Source organism: Populus trichocarpa, chromosome 3, assembly GCF_000002775.5.
Source record: "Populus trichocarpa isolate Nisqually-1 chromosome 3, P.trichocarpa_v4.1, whole genome shotgun sequence".
Lineage (NCBI taxonomy): Eukaryota > Viridiplantae > Streptophyta > Magnoliopsida > Malpighiales > Salicaceae > Populus > Populus trichocarpa.
This window is the reverse complement of record NC_037287.2, coordinates 14,387,282-14,403,333: the sequence shown is the minus strand read 5'-3', so window position 1 is coordinate 14,403,333 and position 16,052 is coordinate 14,387,282. Positions and strand designations below refer to the sequence as shown.

At 36.3% G+C, this 16,052-nt stretch overlaps 3 protein-coding genes across 4 annotated transcripts; 2 read left to right on the top strand and 1 right to left on the bottom strand.

The window, feature by feature from the left end:
- The first annotated feature begins 924 nt into the window (after window positions 1–924).
- On the top strand, window positions 925–4,413 carry LOC7465846 (bifunctional UDP-glucose 4-epimerase and UDP-xylose 4-epimerase 1). Of its 2 annotated transcripts, XM_002304442.4 has the most exons (9): window positions 925–1,377; window positions 1,500–1,549; window positions 1,850–1,985; window positions 2,572–2,673; window positions 2,827–3,054; window positions 3,268–3,349; window positions 3,520–3,602; window positions 3,688–3,779; window positions 4,023–4,413. In XM_002304442.4, the coding sequence occupies exons 1-9, from the start codon at window positions 1,189–1,191 to the stop codon at window positions 4,111–4,113; spliced, it is 1,053 nt and encodes a 350-aa protein (XP_002304478.4). In that variant the 5' UTR covers window positions 925–1,188; the 3' UTR covers window positions 4,114–4,413. The 2 variants fall into 2 exon arrangements, with proteins under 2 accessions (XP_002304478.4, XP_052307325.1); XM_052451365.1 differs by lacking the exon at window positions 925–1,377 and having other exon boundaries at window positions 1,499–1,620.
- Window positions 4,414–7,607: 3,194 nt separating this feature from the next.
- LOC7479268 (DEAD-box ATP-dependent RNA helicase 47, mitochondrial) lies at window positions 7,608–10,196 on the bottom strand. Its single transcript, XM_002303536.4, has 2 exons — window positions 10,015–10,196; window positions 7,608–9,603 (listed from the first exon to the last, which is right to left on the bottom strand). Exon 2 carries the CDS (start codon window positions 9,471–9,473, stop codon window positions 7,782–7,784), a length of 1,692 nt encoding a protein of 563 aa, XP_002303572.1. The 5' UTR covers window positions 9,474–9,603; window positions 10,015–10,196; the 3' UTR covers window positions 7,608–7,781.
- Window positions 10,197–11,317: 1,121 nt separating this feature from the next.
- On the top strand, window positions 11,318–12,312 carry LOC7465845 (pectinesterase 3). Its single transcript, XM_002304441.4, has one exon. It carries the CDS (start codon window positions 11,477–11,479, stop codon window positions 12,197–12,199), a length of 723 nt encoding a protein of 240 aa, XP_002304477.2. The 5' UTR covers window positions 11,318–11,476; the 3' UTR covers window positions 12,200–12,312.
- Window positions 12,313–16,052: the final 3,740 nt, after the last annotated feature.

Here is a 16,052-nt window from a genome sequence, read left to right as displayed (position 1 = left end):
AATATTACAATTTTATCCTTAAATTATTTATATAAAAAAAAAAAACCTTGCCAGCACCTCTTCTCTCTGGGTCAAAGCAATTTTCTTCCTAATTCAACAAGGAGGGAACCCGATTAAACAAGCACTGGTGCTAGAGAAAAGAGTTTGTGCAAGTTTAAGAGCTTCTTTAATTGCCATTGCTTCTCCTTGGAGGACTGATCCACTTGTCCGTTTAAGGCCTATTTCTCCAATCAGATGGCCTCCATGTGTGAAATTGGCAGAGAGTGTCGCACCAATACCAGGTCTTCCATGTGTGAAATTGAGAGCTCAGCAAGATAATGGGTAATCATCTCGGGCTTGATCTCAACCTCATTGAAGGTTTTGCCGTTGTAAACTCCGATGATGCTTCCAGTCATTTTAGAAAATCTTAATTGCATAGTTAACAATTTTTTTGAAATATAACGATTTTTATCAGCAACATCTTAAGATTTTGTGTTTTCCGATTATGATTTGTAATTAAATTACTTCACTAAGTTTTTTTAAATTATATTATTTTTATAAACAGTGATGATTTTAAGAAAAAACAGATTGTGAAAGTATAAAATGATATGATATTATCCATACAGTGATGATTTTAAGAAAGAAAAGGACGTGAAAGGATAAAGTGATATGATATTATCCATATTACCTCTGAAATTCAAAATTCGTTCTTACCTGAAAAGAAGGGATGACCAAAAAGTAGCCATGACGTGTCAAGAAAAGAGAGGATAGAGATCCTTTTGGTTGAGAGTGTGATCCACGCGCTACCATTAACGAGTGGTTTAAGATACTACTACATAATAAAAAGCGCGCCAAACCGTTCCGTGCTAATCTAGGAGACAACTATAAACAAAGTTTTACTAGTACCCGCTTCAAACAGAAACAAACCTATCTTCTCTCCTTCATTTTCTCAAAGATTAAAAAAATAAAAATAAAAATAAAAAAATTATCCTTTTCTTATAAATACCAAATTTACACACTCTCCCTTTGCTGTTTAAACTCCTCTTTTTAATAGCTTTCAATCTTTCTTCTCTCTCCTTTTCTTATAAATAGCACAGTTACACACTCTCCCTTTTCTGTTTAAACTCTTCTTTTTAATAGCTTTCAATCTCTCTCTCTCTCTCTCTCTCTCTCGGGGTATCTGGTTCTTGTCAAGTTTTGTTAGTAATAATGGCTGGACAAACAATTCTTGTGACTGGTGGGGCTGGGTTTATTGGCACTCACACAGTAGTACAGCTCCTAAAGGAAGGTTTTAAGGTTTCAATCATTGACAATCTTGATAATTCTGTCACTGAAGCTGTTGATCGTGTTAAGGAAGTGGTGGGTCCTCAGCTTTCTAAGAATCTTGAATTCAATCTGGTAAAGCTCACACCTTTTCTTTCTATTTATGAGTAATAATACTCCTTTTCTGTTGGATGGAGAAAATAGAATCTGGGGAATTTAATTTTTATTTTTTATTTTATTTTGGTGTGTTTTTGCAGGGTGATCTTAGAAACAAGGATGATTTGGAGAAGTTGTTTTCAAGAACTAAGTGAATTTCTGATACCCTTTTGCTCTTTTGATGATTTTCAAATTGCCCAATAATTTTACTTTGCTGGATTGGTAAATCTTGAATCTGAATACTTAATTGGTGGTTGGGTTTCATTTCTAAATTAGACAGGGTTCTATTTGTGACTAGGTTTTAATGGTGGAATGTTAATCAACATTTTTGGAGTGTTACATGATAAATCATTTCTTAGATTATTATTAAATAAAGATCACTTGGCAACTGTCGAACTAGATCATGCCTTTTCATAAATGGAGATGGCTTATATATTTGCAAATGTGACAGGTTCGATGCTGTGATCCATTTTGCTGGTCTCAAGGCAGTTGGGGAGAGTGTTGCTAATCCACGTAGATATTTTGACAATAATCTGGTTGGCACCATCAATCTCTATGAAGTTATGGCAAAATACAATTGCAAGAAGGTATATCAGTGTATAAGTTTGTTTAACTATTTTTATTTGGTGGTTTCTCTCTGTGGAGCCTGCCACTCATTTACATGGAAACCAACTGCAATGCCAGAAGAATTTTGATATTAACCAAAACCAATATGGAAGCTACTGTTGCTGATTGAATTTCAATGGATCAATGGCATAGTGGGACTGCTTTATGTACTTGTTTTTATTTATTGCATAATATCTCTGGGAGAGAGCATTTTTACATATAACAATAATTTCGTAAAGGATTGCATCTGGTGATATTGCTATTGGCTTATCTGCACAATAATCGGTGGTCGAGAATCTAAGAGTTTTTGACAAACTTATTTCCCTTTTTTCTTTTCGTTCTTCATTTAGTTTTATCTAGGCTTGATTCTACCACTTTTTTCATCTTAAATAGAGGTACTTTTACCTTTATTTAGCCTTAAATGTCATACATCAATTTAAGAAACATTTTATGATTGTAAAGGAGCTGTAACTTTCATTTGTTGTTGACTGGTTAGAAGACTCATGCTTTTTCATCACTGGAACAACGATTTTGATTTTTGTTTTAAACTTTTTGTTTTGTTTGTAGATGGTTTTCTCATCATCAGCAACTGTTTATGGCCAACCTGAAAAAATTCCTTGTGTTGAGGACTTCAACCTAATGGCAATGAATCCTTATGGACGTACCAAGGTACAAATCTATTTTTTCCTGGAAACTTGCTTTTTTCTTAGAAGTTCATATTTGAAGTTGGATTAACCTGGTAGAGTTGGAGTGGCCATCTTTATATCAAAATGATCCTGTTTCCTTGCCAATTACTAACATTTTTTGTATTTTCCTCTCTAGCTTTTCCTTGAAGAAATTGCTCGAGATATTCAAAAGGCAGAACCAGAATGGAGTATCATTTTACTTAGGTACTTCAACCCCGTGGGAGCTCATGAGAGTGGTAAACTTGGTGAAGATCCCAGGGGTATCCCAAACAATCTCATGCCCTACATACAACAAGTAGCTGTTGGTAGACTTCCTGAGCTTAATGTATATGGTCATGACTATCCCACAAAGGATGGTAGTGCGGTATGTAGTTCTACATAAGATATTCTCTTTGTTGCAAAATTATAGAAACATTTCCTGTTGGAATCCTAATGGCTGTCTAAGATATATTTGGCATTTCTGTTTGACAAATTGACATGGATGATATGTTCCACATGAATTTAGAGCAGACCAAATGATATTCTCAACCACCATATGTTTGGTTTTCATCAACTATTAAGTTTTTTGGATTAACAGGTCAGGGACTATATCCATGTTATGGACTTGGCAGATGGTCATGTTGCTGCTCTTCGGAAAATTTCCACATCAAAGGATATTGGTAATCATTTTTTATTACACAGATTTAAATGTCAACCGAAGTGCAGCCACCTGCATCTGGTTTCAGTTCTAATTTAATTTATTTCAAAAATTCGCATCACTGCATGCTTCAATGCAGTTTAGTTTTTATCATTAGAAAGCTACATTTATTAAGCAATTTGCTTGTGTTAGGTTGTATCGCATACAACCTGGGGACTGGATGTGGAACATCTGTGCTTGAAATGGTCACTGCATTTGAAAAAGCTTCTGGCAAGGTGACTGTCCCTTCTCTTCACTTGTCATCCCTTCTCTCAAAAAATGAAGCTAGTCAAAAAGTATTTACTATGATTTTGTTTTCAGAAAATCCACGTCAAGTTGTGTCCACGAAGGCCTGGAGATGCCACAGCGGTATATGCTTCTACAGAGAAAGCTGAGAGAGAACTTGGCTGGAAGTATGTTCTCAACCCACTATTTTCCTGATATTTTGGCATATTACAAGGATCTTCTCTTTCAATTTGTGATGATGCTTCCGTGACACATATCCTCCCTTGCATGCCTAATCGTGTCATGCGTAATAAATTTTCCATTGCTGTTTGGCCATCTTGTTGAAATTTCACAAGCTAATTGTAGCATCAGTTCCAGTTCGATCTGTTGGCCTAATGAGTTTATGTTAACTGTTGTGATTGAATTTTCAGGGCAAAATACGGTGTCGAGGAGATGTGCAGGGACCAATGGAAATGGGCAAGCAATAATCCATGGGGTTACCAGTCAAAGCCTGAAAAATAACAAGCTATTTCGTCCAGATCTACAGAACAATCCCCGACTCATAGGCCAAATAACCACAGAAAAATATTCTCATGACCTTGATCTGATAGGCATTCCCCCTTTGCGTCTATAATGTTTTCCCTCATTATTTGGGTTGTTGGTCTATTTGCCATACACCCGCACAACACTCCGTATAAACAAGCCACTCAATTTCCCACCATTGAATAATATTCTCAATCTCATAAAAATTAATGTTGTGTTGATATTTGATAATGCTTACAAGTTACAAGTCTAGATTTATTATTCGAGTTGAAGAAGAAAGATGGGCTCTGCTGCTGGTTCATTATTTATTTATTTTCTTTTGCTTGCTTTGATTATTCAAGCATTCCTATCTAGAAACATGAATCTCTCTCCCATCTAAACTTGGCTGTCAACGCCAAAATATAATCAAGAGGAACTCGCGCAGAATATAATCCGTCACAGTTCTCTCTCATGTCATTTTGGCTAGAACTAGAATTGCAGGGACACCTTTCATTTTTTCATTTTTTTCATTTTCTTAATGTTTTATTATTGTTACTTGCGACGAGTGTGGGATTCTTTGTTGCAAAGATCATAGTTGACCGAGCAAGAGTTGACTTGTGCATTTCGTTTTCCTCTCAAATCACTAACGTACAAGAATTACCCACAATACATACAGGTCACTGATTTCGTTTCCATGCTTACATTTCTCAACACAATTGAACTTCCCTGGGATCAAATAGAAATAATGGTCAACCCTAATGTTTGTTTTTTTTTCAACTTTGCCATTAACACCAAGACCCTCTTCCCTGAAACTCCATGGATAGTAATAACAGAACACCCTGAAGAGGCACGGTATTATAAAAACCAAGCTTAAAAATAAAGTTGATTTTTTAGAGGGCCCTCCAAAATATTCAGTGGAAGCTGGTTTGAGGAACCATTTCTTTGAAAGGAGCAATTGAATGAAGAAGGCACTTGTCTTTTCCCTTGTCTCTGCTCTTTCACTAGCTGCATGACTGCATCATCCAAGAAGAATATTCAACATCCTTTTAACTTCGTTGACTACTCAGAATTGCTTAGATTATTGTAGCCATAGACCAAAAAGTTCTCAAATTTTAGTTTTCTTATATAAAAAAAAAACAACAAAGGTGATTTTCCTTTAACCATATATAAAATTCACTCCTATGGCCTTTTCAAAAAAAAAAAAATGATTGCCTTTGAACCAGAGATAACTTTTATTCTTTCAGCTGTAGTCATTATAGATTTATTTAGGGATATTTTTATCTATTTAATATATTGATGAACAATAAAAAAATCAAATTATACCTACAATAAAAAAAAAAAAAAAAAAAAAACCTAACAAGGGCAATGGTGCATTTGTCTTTTTATTTTTTAATATAAATAAGATTACAAATATGACTTTTGGGTCAAAAAATTTAAGTCATTGAATTAGGGGTATTAGCGTCTTTTTATCTTAGTTTTTTTGTAATTGTTGATTTGATTGAGGTTAATATAGGTAATTTAACATTTAATTAATAATTTTAAAATGAAAAATTTATGGGCGCATGTCGAACACGTGCCAATGAGTGGGAGCCATCGCACTTCCCGATGGTAGAAAATAAGCTTTTGCCTTATCATTTGGTTCATCACCATGTCCTCTTTCTTTATAGGTGGTGTATATCATCTAAAGATGGTTGGTTTGTTGTCGGTGACTCTTTCTTCCCCCCCTCTCATTTCTCTCTCTTAGGAATAGCGGTAGCAGTAGTAACAGTAATAGTTGTGGTGATGGTGGTGGTAGTTATATTAGTGATAATAATAATAATAATAATAATAATAGTAATATTGATAGTACTAATAACAATAATAATGATGATGATGATGATGATATTAATAATAGTAATAATTCATCATTTAATATTGGATTTGCTTGGGATTGAGTTTCATTATTTTTTAATTTATGGTGTTTTCGGTCTAATAACTCGAGTTATAAGCTTGAAAAGCTGATGTGGCCCAACATCCTCTTTTATTGTTTGCCTATTGTTTTTTTTATTTATCATTCTACAATAATTTTTTAAAATAAAAAAAGCTTTGTGGTTTTCTAAAATTTCTTTTCTACCAGGTTAACCCGATCTCATAACCTAGACCATGAATTTTGCAAGTTAACATAAGTTGGCTCACCACTTATCACTCAATTTACATATCTATCATGTTATCCTGGAGTTACTTCATCCTGACTTTTTTTTCAATTTTTTGTTTGATTACATACTTTCAATAGTTTTTTTTTTCCTAGGTTTTCATGATCTTTTTTTTTTTGTTATTTTACTATTGTTGTAAAAAAAAAATACCATTTAATTAAAATAAATCAATTTATTAAGTCCGGTGGTCAGGGCTATAATTTGAATTATTTTGAATTGCTTATTTTTCTGATTTATTTAAAACATGCTTGGAATGATTGAATATTGTTTTTTCACAAAGAAAAATACAAACTCACAATTTAGCGCGGTCCCATATATAAGTTTTCACTAATAAAGAGCACTAAGAAATTCTAGTGCTTCACAAAGCAGAAGCAATAAATAAATCCATTCATACCTATGGTATTTTGTTATCATATTACGAATTATTTGTCAACAATCATCTGAGTGAGTACTCTGTTTCCTTGGTAGGTACTGCTTTATTGAATCTGTTTCACTGTTCGTTTACTCTGCATTCCAACTCTTCATGGGTGTCTGTGACAATGCACACAGAGGCATCGTCATCTCAGACATGTTCCCAAATTACAAGAGCTTCATCCTTGATCAAGTGCTGTTTCAAAGAAGCTTTTTTAAAAAAAAAAACTGTAAACCCTTTCTCAATGTCTTTTACCTATTGCAATCTGTAAAATACAATCCCTTGATGGCTAAGTTTTTTGCAGGTTATCTTCTGATTTCTTCTAGATCGGTAGCCATATTTGCCGTCCAACAGATTGATAAAAATGCATCTATCTAGAAGGCGGTCATCATTTCCATAACCATGTCGTTTGCGACTTTCCTTGCCATCGCGACCTGCACCAAGTTATCAGGCTACAAGCTATGCAAGAGAATCATCTGAAGACACATCACGTGGCTACTTAAAATCCCAGCGCTCTTCTTTAACCACACCAAAGCATCTCCGATTTATAGCATGTAAAAGAAAAAAAATCCCCTTCTATGGGCATGTCTGGTGTAATATCACACACTGCTCTTTCTTCAATCATACGAAATATGATCGTTTTCCCTATTTTGTATCCAGGTTAAACATGATTGAATGTTAGCTTTTCACCGCATCATCTCTGAGTTGGCAAATTATGTCACAGAGTTTGCACTTTGCAGCATCATTTATTCTCACTCAAGCAGCCATGTTATTCAACTTCAAAAAAGTAGACCACACAACCTTTGTAGGTTGTTAAAACTGGATTGCTGCCCATTAAACAAGTTGATTTTTAGCTGTTTTGTATGGCAGTCATAATCGCAGGATTAATATGTCGTGATAAAAATTGAATTGCATATCTCACAATAAACTTCAAATTCAACGTCATCTAGCTGCAACAAGCTGCTTAAGAAAACAGTTGGGATTGAAAACAGTAGGGATATCTCATTATCCGTCATCTTGATGGAAATAAGCAGAACCACAAGATATAATGAGAAAGCTGTCCATCACCTTAAAGCCTCCGCATGTTTCTCCTCTTTGTCAGTAACAATAAGCTTGCCCTCTGTAAAATCGCAAGCAGGAATAGGGACCCCAAGCTGCTTCTGCAGTTTCTTCACAACAAACACTTCTCGCTCCTCGCAAATTGTCACCACAGTGCCCTTCCTCCCAAGCCGGCCAGTCCTTCCAGCTCGATGTGCATAATGAATCGAGTCCGTAGGCAAGTCAAGGTTGACAACAAGATCACATTCCGGAACATCCAAGCCTCTTGCTGCAAGTTCATTCGTTACGAGAACTCTCACCTCTCCACTTTTAAATTTCTTTAGAATTGTTGACCTACCAAGCTTGCCAAGATCCCCATGGAGCTCTGCAGCTTTCATCCCACGAGCCTCTAGTTTGAAGACAGCATCTTTTAGTTGCCTTGTATGGTTCATAAAGGCTATCACAGACTGTGCATTTAGTGCATGAACACATCTTCTCAAAGTATCAACCTTATGCTGCAACCTTGTGACGCAATAATAGTGTTTCAATGCTGGAGGAAGGCTCTGCACCGTTGCCTGATGCTGCAAATTCGAGTCTGAGTTTGAACTAGAAGTAGGACTGGACAGGTTAACAGTTCCAGGAGCGAGAGATTCAAGTGGAATGACACTTTTTGCTTGGACAAGAAGTGGGTCACATGCCCAGCTCCTAGCAGCCCTTACGACAGAAAATGGCACTGTTGCAGATACCATGATAGTCCGACGATCAGCCCATCTCACAAGTGAATTTTTTTGTCCTTGAGGGTCTGCCCCTGATCTCCTCCCTACATGTTCTAATATTCGGTGGATGTCCTGCCGGAAGTTAAATGAAAGAAGCTCATCAACTTCATCTAAGACCAAAAAACGACAACCATGGGTATGAAGTTTACCAGCTGCACTAATTTCTGCAATCCTGCCAGGGGTACCCACAACAATTAATGGCTTGTTTTTCTTTAAAGCTTCTTCCTGTCTTGACCGGTTTGCACCTCCTACAAGTTGTTGAACCACTCTCTTGTTTTCAGGTCCTAACAGTTTCTCAACCTCTCTCACTATTTGCATAGCTAGCTCTCTAGACGGAGCCACAACAACTGCTTCTATCTCTGTTTTCTTCCCAGTTTCTTTATCAGCACTAGAATAATTATTCTTCAGCGGCCCAACTTCAGACAGTATGGGAAGTACATATGCAAGCGTTTTTCCAGACCCAGTATACGACTGAATGACAGCATCATGATTCTTGAGAATAGTCGGGATTGCTGCAGACTGAACATCAGTTGGAACATTAAACCCTTCCCTCTCTAATCTTTCTATCAACGGAGGTGGAAGGCCAAGCTCAGAAAATGACTTTGCAGCAAATGGGGCGGACTCTATTTCGAGTGTTTTTTTCACTCTAACAACTCTACTCTTGTTGCTTGTAGCCACCTTCTCTCTACTTTTCGGTGCTTCAATCGGGTAATTCACTTTCACATTCTCCAGTTTATTTCTTTTATTTTTGGTAGTTGTCTCAAACTCGGTATTAAACCCAAGATTTGCAAGAGTTAGAGGTGCATTTTTGTCCCGGTCAACACGACTAAAAAACCGCACACTGCGTTGACACAAAGCTGAGCTAGAACCACGTGATAGTTTCTTCAAGTGTATTGTCTCTCCAACAAGAAAGAGCAACCGCGGTGATACTAATGATGGCATCTTTGCTAGAACTGAAGCAAGCAGAAATTAATATCTGAACAATCTATAACGACTCACGCAGGTGACATCTTAAGCTAATACTGTCACAGCCTTCGAAGAAAAGAAAAACAGAGAAGCCTTTTCCTTCAAGCTGCATTTTAAGTACACAGTAACAGAATCAAGTCAGCATGGAGGAAACAAACTGACCCTCAAATAAGTCCTGAAAAAGATTTCTCTGAATGGATAAGGTATGTCTTAACGTTTTAGTTCTGGTTTCTTAGTAGTTTTAAAAGTCATATTGGTTGAAGCATTTTATCGAACAGTGTATGAGCGTGAAAAAATAATGAAAGTACACCATCTAAAGAACGACTGGAGTGGTAGAGGAAGTGAAAAAACAAAAAGAAAAAAGCATCAAGACAGTGTTCGGTTAGTGATAATTTAAAGACTAATGCATTCAAGCTTTCTATGAAGGAAAAGATAAACCATTCAACAAAGAAAGAAACATGAAGTAAGAAAGGAGGCAGCAATGCTACAAAGGAAAATAAAAGCCATGAACTCCGACCTCATATTCGCTTGATGATAACCTGGCGCACGCTTCGAATAGGAAAAAGAAAAACTTGTACTGCTACTTTGTATGTAGAGAGAGAGAGTAAATTGTTCCTATGATACTTCGTGAGTGTTTGAACTTCGAAGACTGGCTAGTTGTGGGTTTGCAGCCGCAACAGCAGCACTCAAGTGGGAAACCCCGATTAGGTGGCTTGTTGCTATTCGACATGTGGTCCGAAATAAATTATCTACTAGCGACGTGTCGTCCTGTTGCATTACGCAATTGCTAATAATTAAGGTATCGGAAATTACTATAGCTTGTTTTTGTTTGTGTTTGTGTGGTGTCTAAAATATTAAAATAATATTTTTTTATTTTTTAATATTAATATATTAAAATAATTTAAAATCACTGCCAAAAAGTAATTTTAAATAAAAATTAAACAAATAACTTTTTTTAAAAAAATACTTTTAAAATATAAAAACAAACATTACCTCCCACTAGAGACTGCTTCAGCTCTCAAGGTCACAACCCGTGAGCAATTCAACATGATTTTAGCTGTTTTTTATCCAAATGTAAACGAACAACATGCATTTTAAGCAATTTTTAAAACTAAGGTATGATGTGAGAAATTTAGAAGAGAAATGTTAAAGGAGTAAAATTCAAGGATGAAGTATTAAGGGTGTAAAAAATATTTAAAATAGCGAGATTTTAAGGTTATTTTGTAGAATTTGTAAAGATTATGGATAGAAATGGATCCCAATATAAATAAAATCAATTTTAAATTAAGAAAAAAAAAAGAGTATATGTTTGTGGTCTAAAATGGGGAGTGAAAGTAAATAAAGAATAATTTAGAATTCAATTAAAAAAAAAAGGGTAAACGCAAAACAAAAATCATAATTTTTCTCCCTCGATAGATTTATTTTAGAAAGAACTAATCTATACTAAAAAAGAATAAATTTCAATCAATTTGAAGATGATCGAGGTAGAGAACAAATCTGGAAATTGTTTCAAAATCTTTCTCCCGTTGAACTATGAACTTAAGGATTTTGCAGCAAATGATAAACCCATAAGTTTTCAAGATCGATAAAGGAGCTTTGCCAGATCCATAAAGAACCCAATGTCCAATTTCAGTATCTTTATTTTTTTGACCGGATTTTGTCGGTCAGCCGGGTCACATTGAATTTTTTTTTTTTTATTTTATTTTCAACCTAGCTCGGTTCCAGTTCCGGATCAGCCCGCCGGCCAAACGGGGTTTTAAAACTATAATTTATAATTTCTTAAAAAATTTATTATTTTTATATCACAAACAAAGAAAGAACAGCCAAAGGAAAAGGATTAGTTAAGACTTGTTCGTGATCAGGGATCGTGTTGGACAACCACTTTAAAGTTTAACCATTTCCTTTCCCAGTCGTCGAAAGAACATCAAACCTCCAATCAATTTCCAAACCCAAAAACCTAGAGATCAGTTGAATTGGTTATGGAATCCCTTAACTTTTTCAAAGGCTATGGCAAAGTGAATCCGCTTGAAGATCAAAGCCCTCACCAACAGGAAAGTACTGCATCAAAACGCCGAATCCTCATCATCAGCGTTTCATCCATCCTCTTTTTTACTCTAATCCTCGGTCTAGCCCTTGCAGCATTGATCCATGAGTCAAATACCGAGCCAGACGAATTCCCATATCTCTCTTCATCAAACTCAGCTGAGTCAATCAAAACAGTCTGTGACATGACTCTGTATCCATCCTCCTGCTTCACCAGCATATCCTCTCTTAACATTTCAACAAAACCTGACCCAGAAGTCATCTTCAAGCTCTCTCTCAAAGTCTCCATTACAGAGCTCAAATACCTCTCTTCTTTATTCACTAGTTCACATGATGTTAACTCTCAGGCTGCTATGAGAGATTGCGTGAGCCTGTTTGATGATTCCTTGGGTAAGCTCAACGATTCTTTGTTGGCAATGGAGGTTGGACCTGGAGAGAAGATGTTGACTTTGGAAAAAGTGAACGACATCCATACGTGGATCAGTGCTGCCATGACAGATCAAGATACTTGCATAGACGGTTTGGAGGAGATGGAATCGGTGTTACCTGATGAGATCAAGGCCAAGGTGGAGAGGACTAAGGATTTCTTGAGCATTAGCTTGGCTATCATTGCTAAGATGGAAGCTCTTCTTAAAAAATTTGATCTCGAAATGCATTGATTTTTTTTTTCTGTGTTGTAATTAAATTTCGCATTGAAATCATCTAATTGGAAGATGATATGCAAATAATAGCTTGGCTATCATTGCTAAGATGGGGAGCCCTTCTTTAAAAATTTGATCTCAAAATGCTTTGGCTTTTTTTTCCTGTGCGCTAATTAAATCTCGCATTGAAATCATGTAATTGAAAGATGATATGCAAATAATAGTAAAGATGTCAGTAACAATGGCAGCAAGCATCTTTAAACACTCATAAAACAATTGATTACTCAAAATCTCCTACAAGAGAACTTCTATATTCAAGCTGCTCCACAATTTTCTTTACGCGGGCATGTGCGCGCGCGCAGCGCGGAGGGAGACCTTCAACACATTGAGGTCATCTTCCATCATTGTGATATCTGCATCATTGTGATACCTTCAACAAATGATGTGGCAGGGGTGGGCTGGACCACTTTATTGACATGTTGATGATCTGCATATCAGGTCAAGGTCTGGGTTATCAGGTGAAGAAGACAAAGCTCATGATAATAAGTGGCGCATGATAGAGCATGTGGCTCACTCCAAATTTTTTTCGCACATCATTTTCATCATTGTGTTCGTCTTGGTCTCTTCTTCACAGTGGTATATTCAAAACATGTTTTGACCACTTTAATTTCTGGGAAAAGATGAAAAACCCCTTCTTAGGCTCTGATACAAGTTGTTTGGACCTGTGACCAATGCCTAGAGTTAAGAACAATCAATTTAACATGGTTTGATAAATTGCCTGCATTCACATACTGCTGATTTTACTCATAAGAGAGAGAACTAAAAACTAAAAATTACACCAATGGAGGAAGAGGCTCTCTCAACTCAACTCACAAACACCCTGCAACTAAAAATTACACCAATGGAAGAGACTCTCTCGACTCTCAACTCACAACTCACACGCTCTGTAACTTTCACCTCACTTCTTTCTATCATTCAATGTTTTTTGTTGTCTGTCTATTGCTTTTACAAACCCCTCTGTTTATAGTTCAAATGGAGAAGCGCATGCCATGATTCTTTCTCTTTAATTTGGTATACAAACCCTCAAATATCTTCCCTGAAAATTATCCATTCCTTTCCAGCTTGATCTGCACTGGTTATAAGCCTAATTTGTCTCCATTCATAACAACATGTTGATTTACCTTTCTTAGCAACTTAAATGAATGTCCATCTTTCAGGAATGTTATGCATGGCTATTGCTGGATGGAGGTCCTTCTCATGCATTTTCTGATATTGGGTGTTGTGAATGGACGTGCATTTAATACACTCTTAAGCTGGCAATTTGCTCAGTCTATCCTCTATTTTGGGATGGATTATCCCCTGTTTGGTGGGATTAGATGATTTAGTTCATTTTAACTAGATTTTTCCTCATTATGTTTGTTCTTCTCTTGTGGATTGTTATAGGTTTGTTTGTTTGAGGCTAGGCTAGCTGCTGGTTTTCTTTTTGTTTTGGTTATAGTTTTTATCCACTTTTAATCCTGTCTAGTTCAAACCCGTTCCTGTCAATTTCAGTTTAGGAGAGGCTGCCATGTTTTTTTTCTCATCATTGCAGCTCCACTTGCTGTATCTTTTTCAGCCATACATAATGACCAACCCTCCCAAAATACCCCTCCAGCCTTCGTCACGGCCTGACACCACTCCAGCAAGCACAGAAGCAGCTCCGTCTAGCTCTTTAATGCCCCCACCAACCACTCCAATAACTCCGACAGGCATCCCTCCTACTGTTGTCTGCTTTTTAGCATCTTTCTAGGCAACAAGCTCCGATTTTCAGTAGGATCTCGAGGGACCCAGCCTCACTGGAACAAGAAGAAGGCTTCATTTCCAGCCTGAGCTAGCGCAGCACGGGTTCAGGACAATCTTCCCATAACTCCCTCTGAAATTCTTTTCCAATTTTTTGGACTTTTCCTTGCTTTTTAACATTTTCCTTACCTGACCATTCATGCTCTAATTAAAAAAATGTGTGTGTATCTGTAACAGCACATTGTATTTCTTCTCAACCCCGCATACTATTCCCTCTAAATTTCTTGTGCTTATCTTCCTTTTTTTCTAATAACTCAAGGGTCATTCAATTCCATCAATTAAGAGAGAAAACTGGAGAAAACCCAACATCATTTTTTATCCTGACCTTTTACTACTTTCATGTGACAAGGTGAACTCAGAGCTGGAAGACATTGCACCTGCATGCCGCAGCACACTTAGATGACGAGCCTAGGTCATCGAGCTATAATGGGTCCCCCGTTCCGGCAAAGAAGATGCGTGCAACTATGTCATCCCCATAATAGGTGACTTTCTTTAACGTCTATATTCACGCTGCAACTACGTAAAATTCCTGCTTGCTTGATTGTTTTTCCTTTACTTTGCTTGAGCTACTTGTGCTAACTGTTTAGGCATTAGCTGACATGCGCTTACATTGCATTTTTTTCTGTGTTTTTTATTCTGATAAACATGTTTCGCCGGCTACTCAAACAAGATGGCGTGAATTACTTTCTTTTCTGAATAAGAACAAACCTGCATTGCTACAAGGATAACTGCAAAGTTGCCTTGCTTAGATGCTAGCCTTTTATGTGTGATTTCTCCCTTTCCTAACCTACCAATCTTCTTCGCATGCCCAATCTTTGTTGTTGAAGTTTGTCATTTTTTTTATATATTTTTTTTAATTTCATTTATCGATGGTTAAGGTCATGTTTGTTGTGGCTAAAAAAAAGACCCGAAACGAAACACCAGCTTCGTTTTGTAAAAAAAACAAAAGAAAACTTGTAGCATAGTGCGGTTTCTTATTTTGGAGAGCATGAATGTGATTATATTTTTTAAAGCGATAGCTAAATGACTTTCCAGCTAAGAACTAAAAAATAGCCATTAACATATGGATGCTCTAAGTCTTTAGAAATCCGGGTGTAAAATCGGCGTGCATTTGGAATTCTAGGCGTGTTTCGCCTGAATGGGATATTCCGTTGGGCCTGAACAGAATGTTATTATTTTTGAAGTTTCCAAGAATTAATTATGATTAGGAATAAACGATTCAAAACTTTAAACCTTCACATCAAATTTCTTTTGATTTTGATGATTAGAAAATTAGTAATTAGAACTAATAAACATTTCGTTTCAAATATCTTTCACGTAGTAAACAACGGGGGAAGTTCATCAGCATTAAATAAACTCCAGTGCATAAGCTCGTTAATTAGCATGACAAGATAAGCCAATTCATCAGATTATTTCCCAGTCGCAGTGGAGGATATAATCGGCGCTGAGTATCGAAACCGAGATTGGAGAGTGAATTAGTAGGACTAGATGGGTTACAGAGCTATTTTAATCAAAATTAATGACGAAGAGAAACTCTAAAATAGCATATCTTCATGTTATACAGATATTTACTTTAGAAATATATTTATTTTATATTTATATTTTTTCAACCAAATAATGTTCTATCTCTTAAATAGAGCCTTCGTAACAGCTTAGCTTCCAGCTACAATTGGTCTACTCTAGAATTGAGTATGCTTTAGATCAACACATACTATTAGAGCAAACAAACTAAATTTACGGATTATGATTTATGAAAGTAATAATAATAAGTTTTTCTTTTTGTATGAAGACAATATCAAATTCATATTTAAAACAATCTTTTATATATAAAGTAATAGGACCCGTAATCGTTACTAGGAAGACACCATGCAATTAAATCCTTAGAGAGAACTAGTTTTACCAGCATCTCACGTTCTCGGCATCTTTATTCGACACTTGGTTCATTCACGGAAGCTGGCGGCTGCTGAAACCATGGTACGATTCCTGCCACTTGAAGCTCAAAATCTTGTAACCGGGATCCCCTGGAGGCACA

What these genes read in the sequence shown, in the direction of transcription:
- LOC7479268 (XM_002303536.4), bottom strand. Translation starts at nt 9,473, where the DNA reads ATGCCATCATTAGTATCACCGCGGTTGCTCTTTCTTGTTGGAGAGACA.
- LOC7465846 (XM_002304442.4), top strand. Translation starts at nt 1,189, where the DNA reads ATGGCTGGACAAACAATTCTTGTGACTGGTGGGGCTGGGTTTATTGGC. An exon ending in AGAATCTTGAATTCAATCTG is followed by an intron (nt 1,378 to 1,499) that starts GTAAAGCTCACA and finishes GTGTTTTTGCAG; the next exon opens with GGTGATCTTAGAAACAAGGA. An exon ending in TTCCACATCAAAGGATATTG is followed by an intron (nt 3,350 to 3,519) that starts GTAATCATTTTT and finishes TGCTTGTGTTAG; the next exon opens with GTTGTATCGCATACAACCTG.
- LOC7465845 (XM_002304441.4), top strand. Translation starts at nt 11,477, where the DNA reads ATGGAATCCCTTAACTTTTTCAAAGGCTATGGCAAAGTGAATCCGCTT.